The sequence below is a fragment of the Podarcis muralis genome, chromosome 6 (genome assembly GCF_964188315.1).
Source record: "Podarcis muralis chromosome 6, rPodMur119.hap1.1, whole genome shotgun sequence".
NCBI classification, from domain to species: Eukaryota; Metazoa; Chordata; class Lepidosauria; order Squamata; family Lacertidae; genus Podarcis; species Podarcis muralis.
In genome coordinates this window covers 80,373,591-80,391,993 of record NC_135660.1, presented here as the reverse complement: position 1 = coordinate 80,391,993, position 18,403 = coordinate 80,373,591, and the positions used below count along the sequence as shown (strand labels likewise).

The 18,403-nt window shown below is 42.4% G+C and overlaps 1 protein-coding gene across 1 annotated transcript in view; it reads left to right on the top strand.

The window, feature by feature from the left end:
- LOC114597092 (heparan-alpha-glucosaminide N-acetyltransferase-like) overlaps positions 1-18,403 on the top strand; it is a 167,036-nt gene that overhangs the window by 28,583 nt on the left and 120,050 nt on the right. Inside the window, exons 5-6 of the mRNA XM_077930881.1 lie at positions 13,807-13,876; positions 14,739-14,793. Coding sequence (XP_077787007.1) covers positions 13,807-13,876; positions 14,739-14,793 — 125 coding nt within the window. The remainder of the gene's footprint in view (positions 1-13,806; positions 13,877-14,738; positions 14,794-18,403) is intronic.

The following is an 18,403-nucleotide window of genomic DNA, read 5'->3' as shown; positions in this document are numbered from 1 at the left end:
AAGATTAAATAATGCATGGCACATAAAATTTACTTGGCTTGTTTAAGGCAGTGCACGTTAATTAAGCTAACAGGAGTCAAGAGCAGCCAGAATACATGGCAAACCAGTCAATGATTTCTAAAAATAAATATAGCATTATTACACATCCTCTAATGTAATAACGCTGTAATATGTTGGTGACGTTTCCAGTTTGTGGAGTGATTTGCATCCCAGAACACATTGATCCAACATTGTAAGACAGAGCCTGTCATGCCTTAGAACTGTGTGGGGGAGAAAGGTGGGTGCTGAACACCCCCAATCTGAGCAGTGCGAGATTCCAGGAGTTCCAGGCGCTTACAGTGTCTGTGTTTCCTTTTGGCAATGAGGCACAGTGGAGGCCATGTTGTCTTCATGATATATGGTTTATTTATGCATATATACAACCTGAGCCTACGATGGAGGGGTTCAAAGCATTAGCACCCCAAAATGGTCTTGTTTCTCCCATAGCTTGAGCCTTGGATTCAAACGGAAACCAACCAATACTCTGCCTTTCTGGCTTTCTAGCTTGCTGCTTTGTTTCTCCGTCACACCACATTCCCGTTCCCACTGCCCAATCTATGGTTACCTAGAATTGCAACCATTTGCTCTAGTTTGGTGATCAACACACTGATGGGCAAAACTATCTGTGGACACCTGCTGTGTTTTAAAGGGGCCAGATCCAGCACGTGGACCACCAGTTTTTCACCCTTGATTTACTTCGTTTTAGGTTTCTACCAGAAAACTACTTGTCAGCTTTTATGTGGGTAATGTTCTGGCCTCATCAACACACTCTAGCCAGCTAAACTCACATCTAATCCACACTTCCATTTAAACCCATCGTCAGCTTTATTAATGGCTTGAAATCAATTTTAACAGCAAATAATTTACAAATGCAGATGACCAGGCTGCAACTCAGTGTGGCAGAGAAGGCCAGAGGTGATCAGTTTTAACCAGGCCTAAACAGGACTAGATAAACCTACACAAGAGCAACCAATTGAAGATACTAGATACTAAGGATTGATCAGATGCTGATGGGGTTGCAGAAGGAAAATCGAAAACAGTTCTAAACACACACACTAGGGGGCAACATAACAAACAACACAATACCCATTGGGGGGCAGAACACATTATAAAAGTTTATTTTGAGAGCCAGGATGGTGTAGCAACTAGAGTCTGGGGAAGTTCACGTTTAAATCCTCACATATCTTACTTGCTGAGTGAGCTTGGACCACTCCCTGTCTCTACCTCACAGGGTTGTTGTAAGGGATAAAGGAAAGGAGGGGGGAACATTGCATACACTATCTATCCCTGAGCTCCTTGGAGAAAGGATGAGATAAAATGAATGTAGTAATAATGGTATTGATTCTGATATGCTTGTTAATGTCCCCCCCCCCATTTGCATGACTAAAGGCTACTTCACATATGATGTAGGCGTGTGTTTTATAAATAGATCTACATGCACCAGGGAGCCTCTCTGATGTGTGCATGGTTCCCCCCCCCCCCCAACAAGCATACACAGCTTTCAAATAATGCATTTTTCTCTGCTGTTGGGCTGCAATTCTAAATGACCATAGACTAAGCAGGGGAAGTGCATGCACTCAATTGGGTCACATTTTGGAATTTTTCACTGCACGCTGTTGCCCAACAGAAAGGGCAAGGTGCTTTCCTATATGAAACTGGATAACTGAGCAGTAAAAAACAATCTCAAAGCAATAGGAGAATCTGTGCACAAAGATTAGCTGGGCATAGGCAGGCTATGTACTGTGGGCAAGCCTGAGTTTTTTTGCTCTGTCTGTGTGGATTTAAGATTCTGCCGATATACTGAAAGTCAGACACTGGATAAAGCAGTAATTAAAATACTGTGTTAGGATATCAAGAGCAGGAGTCTGTTTTTGTAATCAATAAAAGGTGTCAGGCAGCCAAATAGCTGGAAGTTACAATTCCCCAAACTCATGTGCACTGCTATTACACTGCAGCTTCATTGTTAATCAATTGCCTAACATCTGCGAAATGTCTCTTTGGTAAGATGTGGAGAGCTCATCCCCTCCTCTCCATGACCCTAACTAAATTCTGGGATAACAATAAATGCTGTTAACTTCATAGACACGTTGAAAAGAGGCAACTGAAAACTGTTTCTCATACCTAATAGAAACTGGTGCTAACCAAATGACTGTATGTGGAAGGTTTCCTTTTTATTTTTTTTCTGAAGGAGCAATGAAGCAGAACCATCCATTTGATTACTGGAAATGACCCAACGCCTTCCCCCCTCCCAGAGTGGGCAGGGGGAGGGCAGTGGCTATTTCTTCTAGAGTTTTTAAATGAATTGCCAAATGAAAGCACACTTTGTTCCTCAGAACATTGTGGTAGGCAGAATGTTCATTCACATTGGCTTAAAATATTCCTCCAGGTTGCTGAAAGATTGGGAAGGGTGGTTGCTTCTTTGTTATATAGTATTTCATCAAGTGTTTCACGCACATTGACCATGTTTGGACATAACACTGAACCACAGCTTAGTACTGCATGAATGAGCCAAACCTCTTTCTGGGCTCCTCTTCCCCTCTCTTTATTCTGCACTGCTTGAAGAATGAATGCAGAATTGCTTAGTTTTAAGTCAGCCATGCCTTCTTGCGTCATCTGAACTGAGATTTGTGGTTACCACTAACTAGGGTCAGGTTCAAAACAAACTAGCTTAATAAACTGCAGTTTGAAGCTGGCTTCTTTCGAAATGGACTATGGTCAGTGCTAAACCACAGTACCGAGTTCAGATGAAACAGGAAGCCATGGATAGCTAAAAATAAGAGGAAAATCTTTCAAAATCCTCCTGGCTGTACAGGAAGGGAGAGTGTGTGAGAGCTGGGGTGGAGGCTAGGCAAATTCATGTAGTGTTTAGTGCTGTGTCCAAACTTGGCCACTGTCTCCGTGGTCCTTACTGGGAATCACTTCAAACACTGATTTTTCAGTTATTAGTGTTCAGCTTTACAGGGCCAAACATTATCTCTGCAATGGAAGCCAATATTATGATTAAGACATGCTGAAAGGGCAGCACCAAAAACCAGAAAAGGGGTCAGAAATCCAACAGGTGCAGGAGACAAACTTAGTATATTGAGTGCTTTAATCTCTATCCCAGCAGGGGACTGTTACTACCATGTTGCGGATGGTGGGTAGAAACTGTGAAAAGTGATTTGCATAAGGTCATCTGAAACAATTGCTTAGATCCAGTGTCCCCTGTGTGAGACAGTGAGGATTTTCTGATACTGCCAATGTCCCTCTTCTGTTTCTGCCCCCATGTCCTTGTGCATCCATTGTAACTTCCTCTTACCCTTGGAGGAACTTACGCAGAACACTCTGTGATTCTTTGGATCCAAGCCAATCATCATTTGGAAAGAAAGGGGGATTTTAGATGATAATGTCCATGTGCAGAATTGTGATGATCAGAGTTGAATTCTGGGCGAATTCCCAGCCCTATATTGATTTTTTTTTCTCAGCAAAGTGGAGCAAAACAAAACAAAACAAAGAAAAAAGGAGAATTTGACAGTTAGGCCAGCTTGAGTTTGAAGGCAGAGGTCTGTTTCAAACTGGGGCAATGGCTGTACTTATGTGAGATGTTATTTCAGTTCCATTTCTTTTCCTATCAGCAGTAGAGCAGTGCTCTTATAGTAGTTACACATTTCCCATTACAAGTCATGTCTGCTGACTTGCCTTCTGGTGAGAGAAGTCAAACTGTGCGGGTATTAGGAGGCAGTGGCGTAGCGTGGGGGTGCAGGGGGGGCCGGCCGCACCGGGCGCAACATCTGGGGTTAGGGCAAATCCACAGGTTAGGGGGCGCAAATCCACGGGTTAGGGGGCGCAAATTACTTGCCTTGCCCCGGGTGCTGACAACCCACGCTACGCCACTGTTAGGAGGCAAAGGTCAGCTGAAGACATGATCCAACTGAGGATCAGGTATTCTCAGGCAAATCTGCCACCTTTTCTCCTGCCATGCAGTGCTACTGTCCACTGGAGTTCTTTGGTTCTGGGCACAAGCTGTGCATACTTGGCGACACTGAGTGCCAACCTTGGTCTCATTCAGGTACACTCAAGAGTTGGGGTTCACTGCAGCTTCCTAAGCAGAGTACAATCAGTGTCAAGCCTCAGTTTGTTGCCACGTTATGTGTGAACACGGCTGATTCCAAAGGGCAGCAAGATGGGCTGTTGCCATGGCTCCTAGACCACTGAAGGGCCCACTTCCCCCAAAGCAACACCATTTGTACTTTGACCAGAAAAAAAGGCTTCCTGTAATTATCCATACTGAAGAGAACTAGCAGTAAACAGCGTGTTGCACTTTATCCCAATGCAAGTGCAACACTTTGGATTGACCTGGTTTGAGATTCCCGCTTAGCCACGAAGCACACCTGGGCGCATCCTTATTATGCAACTTACCCTATTTCAGCTCTTTGCAATTCCTTGTTGACACAGGGCTTACCTCACTTATAACGAACTGGAGTTAGGATTATGGAATCATTTAGCAGGTGACCAGGACTATAACTTTTAACCCACTAATGTCACCTTTGGCATTAAAATAGCAAGCTCCTTTTGCTTAGGATGCATATTGCTAGGACTGGTGGAAGACGCAATTCCATCTGCTTTTATGGAAACAAACTGGGGGAAATGGTCCAGCTGTGTTCAGAAAAGGAAACACAATCAGCAGTGACATCCTTCAAAATCTGATGCACTTATGGTAAAAATGCTTATTTACAGGAATTTGAAAGCAATTGCTTTGTTTGTTGCAAATGGTTTTAAGAGAATGAAACCTAATTTTACAATTTTTGTATTATATGTGTCCAGCAATTTTTAACACATTAGAGCAGTGGCAGCTGTATTTGATATGAACATGAGCTTGCAAAACCTTAATTCTGTTTCTTTTTGAACCATTGGGGGCGGGGGGCGGGTGTGGTGGTTATTCAAGGTCAGCAGCACCGAGAGGCAAAAGTGAGTCTGTCCAAGGCAATATTTATGAATGGGCTTTCATCTGCCTCTAATTGAAATTAGCATTGAGTCATTCTCCCCACCCCCCCGCCAGTAACTTTCCAAGGAGACAAATTTAACTTGACAGAGGAATAAAAGGTCTGAACTCAAGCTCTCCAAAAGAGTACAAAATGTGGCCAAGCTCGTAAATCACACCGCTAAATTGTAATGTTTATGCTAATTGGTCTCAAGTTCCATTTTTAACCTTTCCTTTAGCATCATAAGGACAAGAAGGATATTTTAGCATGCAGCAGACAAGAGACACGCAGAGAGCTTAAAGCAGACTGAGGAAATGGACATTCTGAAGGGCTGCATGACTCTGCCCAGATCTCCTTCATGCTGGACCAAGTAGCTTAGATGGCTAAAATGAAACCTCTGTTTCAGAGACAGTATAACTCCTGAGTATCAGGTGTTGGGAACAAGCAGAAGAAGAGAGTCATCACCTTCATGCTTTGATTGTGAGCTTCCCAGAGGGATCTAGCAGGCAGCTGCTGGGATCAGAATGCTAGGCTAGATGAACCCTTGGTCTGATCCAGCAAACCAATGCTTGATTTCTTTTTTAATGGTTTTTTTTTTAAATTTCAAGTATTAATTTCAAGTGAGAACTACAGAGCTTAGGAGTTGTACAGAAAAGAAAGAAAAATAACAACTGATGATTGTAGCAATGAGGCCATTCTTATGATCTCCAAAGAAGCGTAGAATCTAGGCAGGTATGAATTAGAGATGAGATAATTCTCTTTTTTTGGCCATATCTCAGAATTAATTATTCAAATGTTGAATGGAATAATTTAAACTTTTAAATTCAAATTCTAAAGTAAAAATTTACCTCAGGATTTGCAGCACAAGGATTTGCTCACCCTCTTGGTGGGGCGTCGTTGTGGGACAGCGAGGGCTCTCCTAAGGCCCTGACAAGGGAATCACAGCATCGGCGTCCCATCCAGATAGGTGGTGTGGGTGTAAACCTGTGCCACCTGTCAGGAGCTAGATCCTAGCCTGCACCTGGGATTGGTAAATGGAGGTGCAGGCTTGGACATGGGCTGGGCCAGGGGCAGAGCCAACGGAGTAGGAAGGCTTCCCTTGGGTCCACGCCCTGGCCATTTAAACAGCCCACACCTGGGGCCCTACCTGCTTTTCCTTCATTGGGAAAAGTGCTTTGATCTTGTTGGTGCCTTCTCTTGGTTGTTTTGATGGGAAGAGACCAAATATTGAATGTTCTCCATGTTCAAATGATACGAAATACAAGCGAACAATCAAATGCTATCCAATATCAACTAGGGGGTAATGTTGAGCATCCTAATACTCAAATATTCAAATAATATCCAATATGTATTTGACAGCAAAATCTGAGGAGAACTTTTTTTGGGGGGGGGGGAAATGAATTTCAGTTCCAGAATTCATTCGTTCTTTTCTGTGCACAGGCATATTTCATTTTTAAAAAAATAACTAGTCATGATGCATCTCTCTACCCTCTCAGAAAAGCGTGTGACAAATGAGACTCAAGCACATATTATTGACTCTGAATTTCTGCCCTGTCTCCCTCAATGGGCATAGCACAAGGATAGAATATCTGCTTTGTGTGCAGAAGATTCCATATTCAGATTCTGGCATCTCCAGGCTGGGAGAGACCTTAGTTTATAATCCTGGAAAGTCACTACCCGTCAGGGCAGACAATACTGAGCTGGATCGACCAATGGACTGATTCGGTATAAGCCAGTGTTCATGTTAGTCTCTGTTGTAGAACACTTAACTTCCAACTGCCAAAAAAGCATCTGTCCGGTGCAAACTTGCACTACTGGAATGTGGCCAATACTGAATGCAGTCCATCAAGTAGGATAAAAGTAGTACACATTCTCATTATATTAACAACAGCAAAATGTCTTGTGACACCTTAAACACTAGCAAAATTATTTTGGCATAAAGGGTTCATGGACTAAAGTCTACTTCATCATCAGCATTACACTAAGTTATATTCACGCCTTTCAAAATTAGTTCCAGCTGCGTTGCATCAGAAAGCCAGGCTGTTTGTTCAACAAGCAAACCTACCCACTCAACCATTGCCAAATTGCCATCTTGCTTTCTGTTTCAGCACGCCATAACACCAGATTCAAGAGCTTTCTTGGTGGGCCAATCTGTTACTGATTGTCCTAACCTGCGGAAGTATTCCCCAGAGTTACATCGGTTTCCTGTTTTGAGAAATTGCTTCTGCATGACTTCAGAGGCTAGCTTGGTATCTGGGAGCTCTACCAGCAATTCCATCAGCAGTGATACATAACAGCCCACATTTCACTGGCTTCATCCCCATTCTAGCCATTGACTTGTTCGCCTTATTATTGCCTGAGAAGCAAAGGCATGGTTAATTGTTTCATATGGACCATGAATTCTAGCGTCTTAAATGAACCGTGACTGTGAGTGAGGCTATGGCTCTTCCAGAACCGATGAACAATTGCTCTCATGTGGTGAGGAACTGACTATTCTTAACAGGCTATCGTCCAAAAACTATGTATTCAAAATGTGGCTTGGAAACTGGCTGGTTTCAAGGGATTACTGCAGACTACTGAGTTCAGGATTCCTGCTTAAGCTGGGGCAAACTGGGAGGTTAGCATCACACTGGACTTTTTTCTTATCAAGCAAAATCATTTCAAGATGTTTAGCTGTAGAAAACGTATTAACCCCCCCCAAAAAAAACTAACCAAAAGATTGCAGACTCTTTTAACTGCAGGGTTGTTTTGTGCCCAGATGTATTTTAGGCAACAAAGAGTTGCTTACCAAGAAAGAGGACCTTAGTCAATGCCACACAACCTTAGTCATGCCTCACAGTCACACCTACTGAAATCAGTGTACCTAGTGCAGGTGGCGCTGTGGTCTAAACCTCCGAGCCTCTTGGGCTTGCAGATCATAAGGTCAGCAGTTCGAATCCCTGCAACAGGGTGAGATCCTGTTGCCTTGTCCCAGCTTCTGCCAACCTTGCATTTTGAAAGCATACCAGCACGAGTAGATAAATAGGTACCGCTGCAGTGGGAAGGTAAATGGCATTTTCGTGCACTCTGGTTTCCTTCACAGTGTCCCGTTGTGCCAGAAGTGGTTTAGTCATGCTGGCCAAATGACCTCGAAAGCTGTCTGCAGACAAACGTTGGCTCCCTCGGCCTGAAAGCGGAGATGAGCACCTCATTCCATAGTCAACTGGACTTAGCCGTCCAGTGGTCCTTTACCTTTACCTGAGTATATTATTTATTTCAAGTATTTATAGACAGCTTTTTTATCAGAAAAGATCACAAAGCAGTCTGAGTCTGGCTTCGGCTGGGGAAGGCGGGATATAAATAAAATTATTATTATTATTATTATTATTATTATTATTATTATTATTATTAACCCTAAGGACAGCATGGATTGAACCTGGGGACTTTCTTCATGGACATCATGTGCTCTGTATTGTCCTTCCCTTTCCCCAGCCCAGCCATGTTCGACTGTGGCCCAATGTGTTCTTTGTAAAACAGAACTTTGTCTGGAACCATCTAGAAAGTACAATACACATGATATGAACTATAGTCAAGTTTTCAGAAATTAAAGTTTTATGAGCTTCAGAAAATATCATAAATATCATCTGTTAAGCAATCCAGTAATCTGAATTCATGCAAGAAATCATGGTTTGCTGGAGTGTTGGTCTGGGGAACCATGGTACACTTTCACTTACCTGTGTGAGCAGTGAAAGGAAGGAGAAATCTACCTTCTTGTGTCAGGTTAGAACCTTGCCTCATTCTCCCTAGCCTCTCTTGTTTATTGAATGATGTGGAAGCAGCTGGCAATAATGAACTTTACCACTTGGAGGTGCTACTTTACAAATATATAGAACAAAAGGGCACCAACAGTAATGTCTTGTTTCTAGTGAAACTGCTAATTTCAGACTGTGTTATTTTACCTTCTTACCTTCCTCACTGTCACTTTTCTCCTTGTTGTTATTTCTCTTGCGGTTCAAATTGTGAATGTTCAAAGGTTATGATTCTCAGCATGCTTGCAGGGCAGTAAATTGCAATGAAATCAGGGGGACTTGTGTCCAAGTAATATGCATTGTGTTGGGCTGCACAGCTACCTTGCCTTTGGAGTACACTAATTAAAACTTTCCAGAAAATTAAGAGGTAGCATTTCTCATCTTGACGCTGTGGACCAGAAGTGATGAGCAGCTATCCATCCTTTCTTGCTAGATGTGAATGGACCATAGTTGAATGGTAGACCTCATGCTTTGTGTGTGGAAGGTCATTGCTTCAATTCCTGGCTTCTCCTGGCAGGGCTGTAAAGGCTCTCTAGCTGAAACCATGAAGTGCTGCTGCCAGTCAGTGTAGGCACTATTGTGCTAGGTAGATTAATGGTTGGACTTGATATAAGGCAGCTTCTGTGTTTCTGCGCGTGCATGTGTGTGCGCATGCACCCACCCACCTCTTTTGTCATGTAGTTCTGACTTCTTAATCAATGTTCTGCTTTCAGAGGTTTTTGGTGTACATTTACTCTTTTTTTTTTTTTTTTTGCATTTTACTGACTGGAATTAATTTGTATGGTCTGTGATCTCAGTTATTTGAGATAAAATGAACGAGAATTCCGTGAGGAGAATGATTGTAATTGTAGGTGTCAAGTAACATGGGGATTTGGCATTTTTTCACAATTTGCTGTAGCTATTGATGGTGCTTCTTGGTCAGCAGATAAAGAGCAGTTGATGAACTTTTTATAAAGCCTACAGCTCTCTATCACAGCAACTCCCCCCCCCAAAAAAACCCCACACGCCCTAGTACAGAAACTTCCATATTTCATTGGTGAATTTTGAAAACCATTATTTGGGCCTGAAAACCATGCTCTCTCTCTCTCTTTTTTAAAGTGATGAATTCAATCTGTTTTCTCTGAGCATTCAAATATATTGTTATGTGCAGCAGACTTTTTGATGCTGGCTTGGACCAACTGCCAGAAAGAAGGCGCTTGGCTTCTAGAAGTCACCGTTGCTGGGGTGACAATATCAACAGAAGGAGGGGATCACTGGGGAGGAGAGGGCTGCCAGGGAAAAGAGGCAAAGCCTGGTGGCCTTCTCCAACCCTGGTTAGGAAGTCACAGCTAGTGCAACTCTCTTAGAATAAATATAATGTGCTTTGAAGGAGCTCAACCAGCCAACAGCCTTGCTCCCACATTTTGCACCAACTGTAGCCTCTAAACCTATCCCTCAAGAGCAGCTGTACACAGAGCGCATCACAACAGTCTAGTTGTGAGGTAACCAGTACAGGAGTCAAAGCAGCTAGGCTACCCCTGTCTAGCCTTAGCATCACTGGGCACCTGCCAGGGCAAACATCCCTGCAGGGGACCTACTGACATTCTCTGGAGACTTTTGGTCCTGTTCTCATCCTCTTGGCTATTGCTGCCTGTGTTTGCCTGCTGTCTCTGACCATGCAAGGAAAGTCAAAAGTAAGTTCCAGCAGCACCTTCCACCTGCCTTGGGTCTGGGCTTGGAGGAACCAGCCCAGGCATTCTTGACTGGTTGGTTTACATGGTGGAAAGAAAAGGATGGTGGAAAGAGTTTGGTAGCCCTTCCTTCCAAGGTGAGGGGGAGAGGCCTAAGCATGGACTTAACACCTCCATGTATTATCGTATTTTTCCGTGTATAAGATGCCCCCATGTATAAGATGCCCACTACTTTTGGGGACCCCAAATTTAGAAAATGAACATATGCACTATCCATGTATAAGACGCCCCCAGATTTTTAACTTTATTTTAAAGTTAAAAAAACCCTAGTCTTATACATGGAAAAGTACAGTAATTAGAGTTAAACGTTGGTTATATGAGGCTGATTTATATGTGTTATATTGCCACGCCTGCCCATAAATACATATTAACACACTTGTGTCAGGCAGCCAGAAAGACAGAGGGCTTAAATAGAGGAAACAAAAGAATCGAAGGTACCTCAATCAATGCTCTGATTTTTTTTAAAAAATGGGATATTTTAAGGGGCTATGGGGAAGGTGACCCATGTTACTAATTAATACTGAGAGACAGTTCTTGGGCATTGGTTTGATGTCATTACAATGCATAGTGCAGCCAGATATAGTTATTGAAGTGTTATAATTCCCCTGTCTGAGAAATACGTATGAAAATTCACTCTAGCTGTTGGATGGATGAATATTTAAGAAACTAAATCCATGGAAAATAATTCTGGGATGAGGCGTCTTAGCCTTAGACACACTGGCTAACGAAGTATTCGATTTGTATTATTAGCTCTGCTGGAAATAGTCCAGTAGCATTTTATTTGATTGGGCTTGTATCTTCCATTGTACGCTTGATGAATAGATATTGCTTGCTGGCAGGATTATAAATCCAGTCAGATTTGTCATCAGTTTGCAGTTACAGGAAATAAGTTACATATGGTTTTATAAGGCAGTGGGGGAAAATAGAACCTTCCAGTTAAAAATGAGCGAAGTCTGTGGCTTCCACAAACTGAGGCTGAATTTGTCACGTAGTAAAAATGCTCCTTGACTCCATCACTTGAGACTCCGGGGGTGAGATGGGGAGAGTGCCTCTCCATAGAACAACCCCTCTGCACTAGAAAGCTGGAAATCAGAGAGGACAAGTATAGCCTGTTCTGACAAGTTTATTCCTTTTCTGCATGCTGGGATTTTGTTTCTCAGTAGAGTATTCAATTATTTATTCAACTATTTATTAAATTTTCATATAGCTCTTCACTCAAGGCTCACAGGGCAGTTTACAATATCTGACACACACACCCCAATTCGCAGTCTAAAGTGGTACAGTCCAATTTTACAATGTAATCTGGTAGTCTAAATTTGGTTTCAGTCCCATTTCAGTTTTTAGGTTTATGGTGTAGGAGCTGCTAAAACGTGGAACTGTGAACTGAGCTGAACGTTCCACAGATCCAGTTAATTTGTTCAAAAGTACAGTAGTGATCTTTGAACGGGCCAAAAGCTTCCCCTCTCCAGTTAATTCTAGTTATATACTGATATTATTTTTTTTATTATAATTGTTCACATCCATTTCCTCTTTGCTGCCATACTGAGCACCCATCCATTTTATTCCTCTTCAAGTGACCAGAGATTATCACATAGCAAATTTAGGTACTGGATGACATAATTAGGGGCAAATGAAGCTCATTTACAACGAGAACAATGCTTCCCAGGAAGGCGGGGGTGTGTGTGTGTGTGTAGCATTCCTCAGGATAGAAACTATTTGTGTGAGGGGGCTCCTTGCTTAGTAAACGCCACCTTGATTTACCCATGGTGGGCTTTAAATGAGCTTTTGCACCTTAAGTGAAAACCAAGACGATCACAGTGCCAAGCTAGAGACTGTGCTTTTGTGGGAAATATAGGTGCTTTGACCCTATAGGTGAGAAAGTGGAGCCCCAACTGAAACAAACAAACAAACAAATCAAAACAATTCATCTTCTGCAACTTTGCCCCAGGGCACAAAGATCTCTGTGGATCTGTCCTAATTGTTTCCAGTCATACGCTGCAAGTACCCCAATTTCTCCTTCCAATTACAGTGGTACCTTGGGTTACAGACGCTTCAGGTTACAGACTCCGCTAACCCAGAAATAGTACCTCGGGTTAAGAACTTTGCTTCAGGATGAGAACAGAAATCGCGCGGCAGCGGCGCAGGGGCAGCAGGAGGCCCCATTAGCTAAAGTGGTGCTTCAGGTTAAGAACAGTTTCAGGTTAAGAACGGACCTCCGGAACGAATTAAGTACTTAACCTGAGGTACCACTGTATAGCTCCTTCAAGGACACAGAGTGCCATTCAAGGGCAGTCGTGCACTTGGGTGATGTAATGGACTTACAGGAGGCCTAAACAAAATAAAAAATTCCTTCCAGTAGCACCTTAGAGACCAACTAAGTTTGATATTGGTATGAGCTTTCATGTGCATGCACACTTCTACAGGAGGCCTGTGTGCCCCCTGGACTTACTGGTCTTAAATCCCCCCCCCCCCATGCTATTACTCTCCAGCAGTCCTCAGTAAATAGGGACATTCTAGTCTACATCAATATCAATGCTAGTTAGTAGTATTTATTGATTTGGGGTTTTCTTTCCCCCCTCAGAGCTTCCCTAAATGCAATACATAAATTCCCAGTTTTCTGTGCTTTAAAGTGCCCCAGTTTTGTGTGTTTCCTCTAATAACTTTTGTACACTTGACCAGGAGGAAACGCTCAAGCAGTAATACTGGCGTAGAAAAGAATGTCCCTGTTTTCGGAGGAATGTTGGAGTTATTATGTTCACTTACCTCAGAAGGTAGTAAGCTAGCCCTGTTGTGTTTGGGGGACTCCTCCTGCTCATTCTTCGGATATACATCTGCCCCAAAGTCTTGTCCTGGTGGCACCATATTTCTGACACTTGCAAGTGTGAGGAGACAATTGGGTGACACAGTATGAAGACCCAAGGGCAGGTGTGGAGCCTAGAAAGTGGGCCACATGTATGATATATGAACGGATTTGCCAGAAACATTTCTTTGCGGTAATTCCACTGTATTCCAGTGTCAACAAAAGTAGCCTGCATTATTTTCTTTATTAAAAGAATCCATGACTGATCACCCCATCACAATGCTTTCTTATCTGCAGCGGGAGGCAGTCATTTTTCTTAATGGGGTGCTTTTTTGGGGGGGCAGAATGAAATTGTGAAATTATAGATAAAATATTTAGGGTGGCGTTTGTTAATGGTATGTAGTGAAAGGATGTGGGGTGGAGTGGCGGGGAGAAAGAGAATCTTGTAACTCAACCACAAGTAGCTAAATTGCTATTTTTCTCTTCAGCTTTGTTGGTTGCTTTTGCCTGCCTGATTGCCGTGGTCCTCCTGTATTTTCTTGGACTTTATGTCTCCAAGTAAGTCTGTGTAGGTGATATGTGGATCTATGTGTTTTTGTGCTATGTTTTAAATCTGCAAGTTATCATTGAATTATTTATTTCTGCATTTATTTATTTTAAAGTATAGACACATAAAGAATTAGAAGAAGCAGTAATAGTTTTAGTCCATTTTTATGGGTGTGGGCCTTTAACTGGGTGACAGGAGTGGCCATTTTCCATGTATGTGGCTGGTGAAAACACATTTATGGAGGCATATTGCCAGGCACAAAGTTCAGCTTGCCCCGTTGACCTGGTTCTTGAATGTATTTTTAAAGATATCTACAAGGAGCTGCATCCATCCAGGACCACCAATTCTTGCTCATGGCAAGTGTGCCCATGCCTAGAATTGGATTTTGGCCTATATCTGTGTGAGATCATCATACAGGCATCAAATGGCCAATTTCTAACACTTTTAATCTATTGTGTGATTACTCTTGATATTTTTGATTCAGTAAAACTAGATGCACATATGCACCACCAGTGTTGGCAGTTTTCTCTGCAGCCACTGTCGTGGCCATTTCAGTGCAAAATGTGGCTTGCTTCTTTAACAGAAGAAGCCACAGTACAATGTCAAAGAAACCTCAGGCAACATGTGTGGTTCTTCCCAATGTGTGCAGAGTGCTTTGTTGGATCATGGTATTGGCCTTCCTGTTCTCTATTTCCTACAAATTTGAATAAACTTAAGTTATTGTGAGCTTCGGTGTTTTTAAGTAGTTTTGTAACTCTATTAAGTTACAGGAGACAAACTCCTCTTTAAACTGTTACTTATATTCAGGTTTTCTAATTCTAGGTAACATTCAAGTCCTAGATTTATAGACAGGTTACTTTTGAATTCTTGCAGACTTCACTGTACCCGGGTACACTGCCATTGCCTTCAACACAAACCTACTTCCATTGTAAGTATATGTACCGCTTCACATTCTTTAAACATTTATGGGGGTATTCAACTAAGTTTTACTTGCGGTAGATCCATTGAAATGAATAACTCTTGACTAAATAAGGCCAATTAATTTAAATAGGTCTACTCTCATTAAAACTTAATTGAACCACCCTTAATTGTGAAATATCCATGTCTCATACAGTGGTACTTCAGTTTAAGAACAGCCCTGTTTACGAACTATTCAGTTTACGAACTCCCCAAAACGGGAAGTAGTGTCCCGGTTTGCAAACTTTACCTCGGTGTAAGAACAGAAGCCAAATGGTGGAAGGGCACCGGAGGCGGGAGGCCTCACTAGGGAAAGCATGCCTTGGTTTAAGAACGGTTTCGGTTTAAGAACGGACTTCTGGAACGGATTAAGTTCGTAAACCGAGGTACCACTGTATATGTTTCTAATGCACATAAATTTCTGCAAATACCTCCTTTCCCAACCTGTTCATGTTTTAAAGAGCAATCCCTGCTGGAGTGGTGGATTTAGTAATTAAGAGTGCTTATTCCTGAGTTTTGAGTGATAGGCATAAAAGCACCCTCCTTTTTATTAAACAGAGTGCCTTGACCTGTGTTTCAGCTTTCTATTTGTTGTGGAGGGATCTTTTACTATTTTGATGCCCACCCCTCCGAGAAAGTGAGTTGTGTCCAAGCACTTGCAAACGCAGCTTGCACATTTCCACACTAATATGTTCCTGGTTGCCACTGCAAAGCCACCTCTCACAATCTGGTGATGCTTCCAGGGTTTAAAGGGGGAATTTCTTCACCCCTCTGATCCTAGTATGCGCGTTGATGTTCTTTTTGCAGTGTAGTTTGCCCCTAAGTATGCTGCTTAGAGGAAAGTTCCTTCCTTCTGGCCTTTTTAGGCTGTTCCCAGACCACCTGATTATTGAGCATTCATCATGATTTGTGTTTATCAAGTTTGCAGGCATGCTAGATGACACCAGCTCTTTACTGAGCATTCATTCTGATCTCTTTGCAAGTTCAAACAGCATTACATCAACCAGTGTTGTTTTTACACTTTACATTTCCACATCACTTTCCTTATCTCAAAATGTCTGATTTTGGGGAGAAGGAGGTTTGTTGCGCAAGAGCTCTGCACCAAATTTAATTGCGCAAGTTGAATTTTCCAGCACGTGATTGAATTTGCCAATCTGTGATACCACCCCAAAACAGCGATAGCCTGGAAGCACCCTTAGAAGACTGTCTGTTCTTCTCTGATAGCAACCCTACTAAGCAGATAAAATGCTGTGGGGCTCTTGTTTGTGTCCCTGTCTTGCTCAATAGTGCTTGCTGTCAGACAAGATGCTGGGTGATGTACTTTTCTTTGCTTAATGTGGCAGCTAACTTGACAGTAATGAGAGAATGCCACTGCTGGAGACAGATTTGAACTGCTGTCAAGAGCAGTCAGAGTAGATGGAGGTGTTTAAAAATATACGTGGCAGGTTTGTAGAAGAACCTCAGGGTGTATTCTTCTACAGCAGGTGGTTTTAAGTCTGTCTTTCTTTTTTGCTAGCCTCTGCTTGAGATATTCAGGCTACGAACGGGCACTGTGCTTTGTTAGTGGGCTGTGGCCATATGAGGAACAAGTTCTGGAATGTGTGTGTCAGAACTCAAGATCTGTGTAGTCAGGGGCTGGGGCCGGAGCTTCAGCTAGGGCTGGAGCTGACACCTTCATTGTTGACCAGGCAAAGTCAATAGGCCAGGCAACTAGTACAAATACCCAGAGGCCTCATTCTGTTTACCCATCACAGTGGCTGATATAATGCTCCTTTCCTCCCAGCTTACAGTAACGCTACTCCCCACCTCTGCCAAGTTGTTAGCCATCATACAATGCCCTTTTGAAAAAACTTGTACAAACTGAATGAGACTTCCTGATTTAATACTGATTGCTTGTCCACTGGCATTAGCAGTAAATTTGTTTGCAGGAAATAGGCAAATATTTGTACCCTAGAGCAACTTGTAATCTATCATATGTACTCAGAAAATACTGAGTATGAGACCAGCAGGGATAAGAATGTTCTGCTGGTTTCTTTTTTAGGTGGCACAGCTTGTGTGCAGTTCATAAAGTATTTCTCATCCTTCTAAAAGAAAAATGGATCGCAATTATGAGTTGGTTCGGAATGGGCCTCAGTTGGCTAGGTGGATATAATGATATAAAACGGAAATAAAGTAGGTGATGCCATCTATCAAGCAAGGAAAAATTGAGTTTGGAGAGATGCAATCTGGCCTCTAGCTCAGGCTTTTAATCTTGAAGGGCATTTTTTAACATGATGTGATTGCTAATAATACTTCACAGCAGGTTTTAGGAAATTAACATTTTTAAAGAGAAAAAGAAGCACGCACACACCAATGACTGGAACATACGATTCCAGAATCTAAAATTCCCAGATGTCTAGATTTTGGCTTGATGTTAGACTTTTAAGGACAACCTATTAATTAATTTAAAACAAATGCTGTGCCCAAATGTATTTTTTTAAAAAAATAAAAATGAATTAAGGATACATCCCGCACAATGATCTGTTGAAGTTTGCTTTTCACTTATTTTTGCTTTTAAGTTGCTTTTAACTTTTTATGATTTCATTGTTTGGTTTTATGTTTTTATATAGCCGTAAACTGATGTGATATATTTTTTATGATACAGTAGTGTATAAATATTTTTATAAAAATAATAAAATAAAAATTAAATTAAAATAGCTAAACTATTACAAGTGTTAAAATTCAGCCTCTTCAAAGTTAATGCTATGTCCACCCTACTCCAGGCAGAAGTAGCTGGAACATACCTAGCAAAGAAATGTCTAGCTGTTCCTTAGATATTCTAATTTGTTGATCAGATTGTTGCTCAGCTACTAGCTGTGGTGGTAGTCTTCTGAATGCCACTTGCTGGAAACTGCAGAAGATGAGAGTGCTCTTGTACTTGTGCCTTGCTTGCAGGTTTTCCACAGGCATCTGGTTGGACACTGTAAGAACAAGATGCTGGACTTAACGGACCATTGTCTTGATTCAGCAGGTTCTTCGTATGTACTTATAACATATAAGAAAAAGAATCAGTCTTGGCATCTGTTCACCTGCTGTTTGTCTGAGGGGACCCTCCAGACTGGTGCATTCTGTAACACGTTCTTGACACGTGTGTGTGTGTGTGTGTGTGTGTGTGTGAGAGAGAGAGAGAGAGAGAGAGAGAGAGAGAGAGAGAGAGAGAGACATGTGTTTGTTTGTGTTGGCATCTATCTGTCTTGGGAGACAATGGAAGAGCACACCTGCACATGAGTGCTAGATTTATTCTGCCTTAATTTGTTCTGTATGGGACGCGGGTGGCGCTGTGGGTAAAAGCCTCAGCGCCTAGGGCTTGCCGATCGAAAGGTCAGCGGTTCGAATCCCCGCGGCGGGGTGCGCTCCCGTTGCTCGGTCCCAGCGCCTGCCAACCTAGCAATTCGAAAGCACCCCCGGGTGCAAGTAGATAAATAGGGACCGCTTTCTAGCGGGAAGGTAAACGGCGTTTCCGTGTGCGGCTCTGGCTCGCCAGAGCAGCGATGTCACGCTGGCCACGTGACCCGGAAGTGTCTCCAGACAGCGCTGGCCCC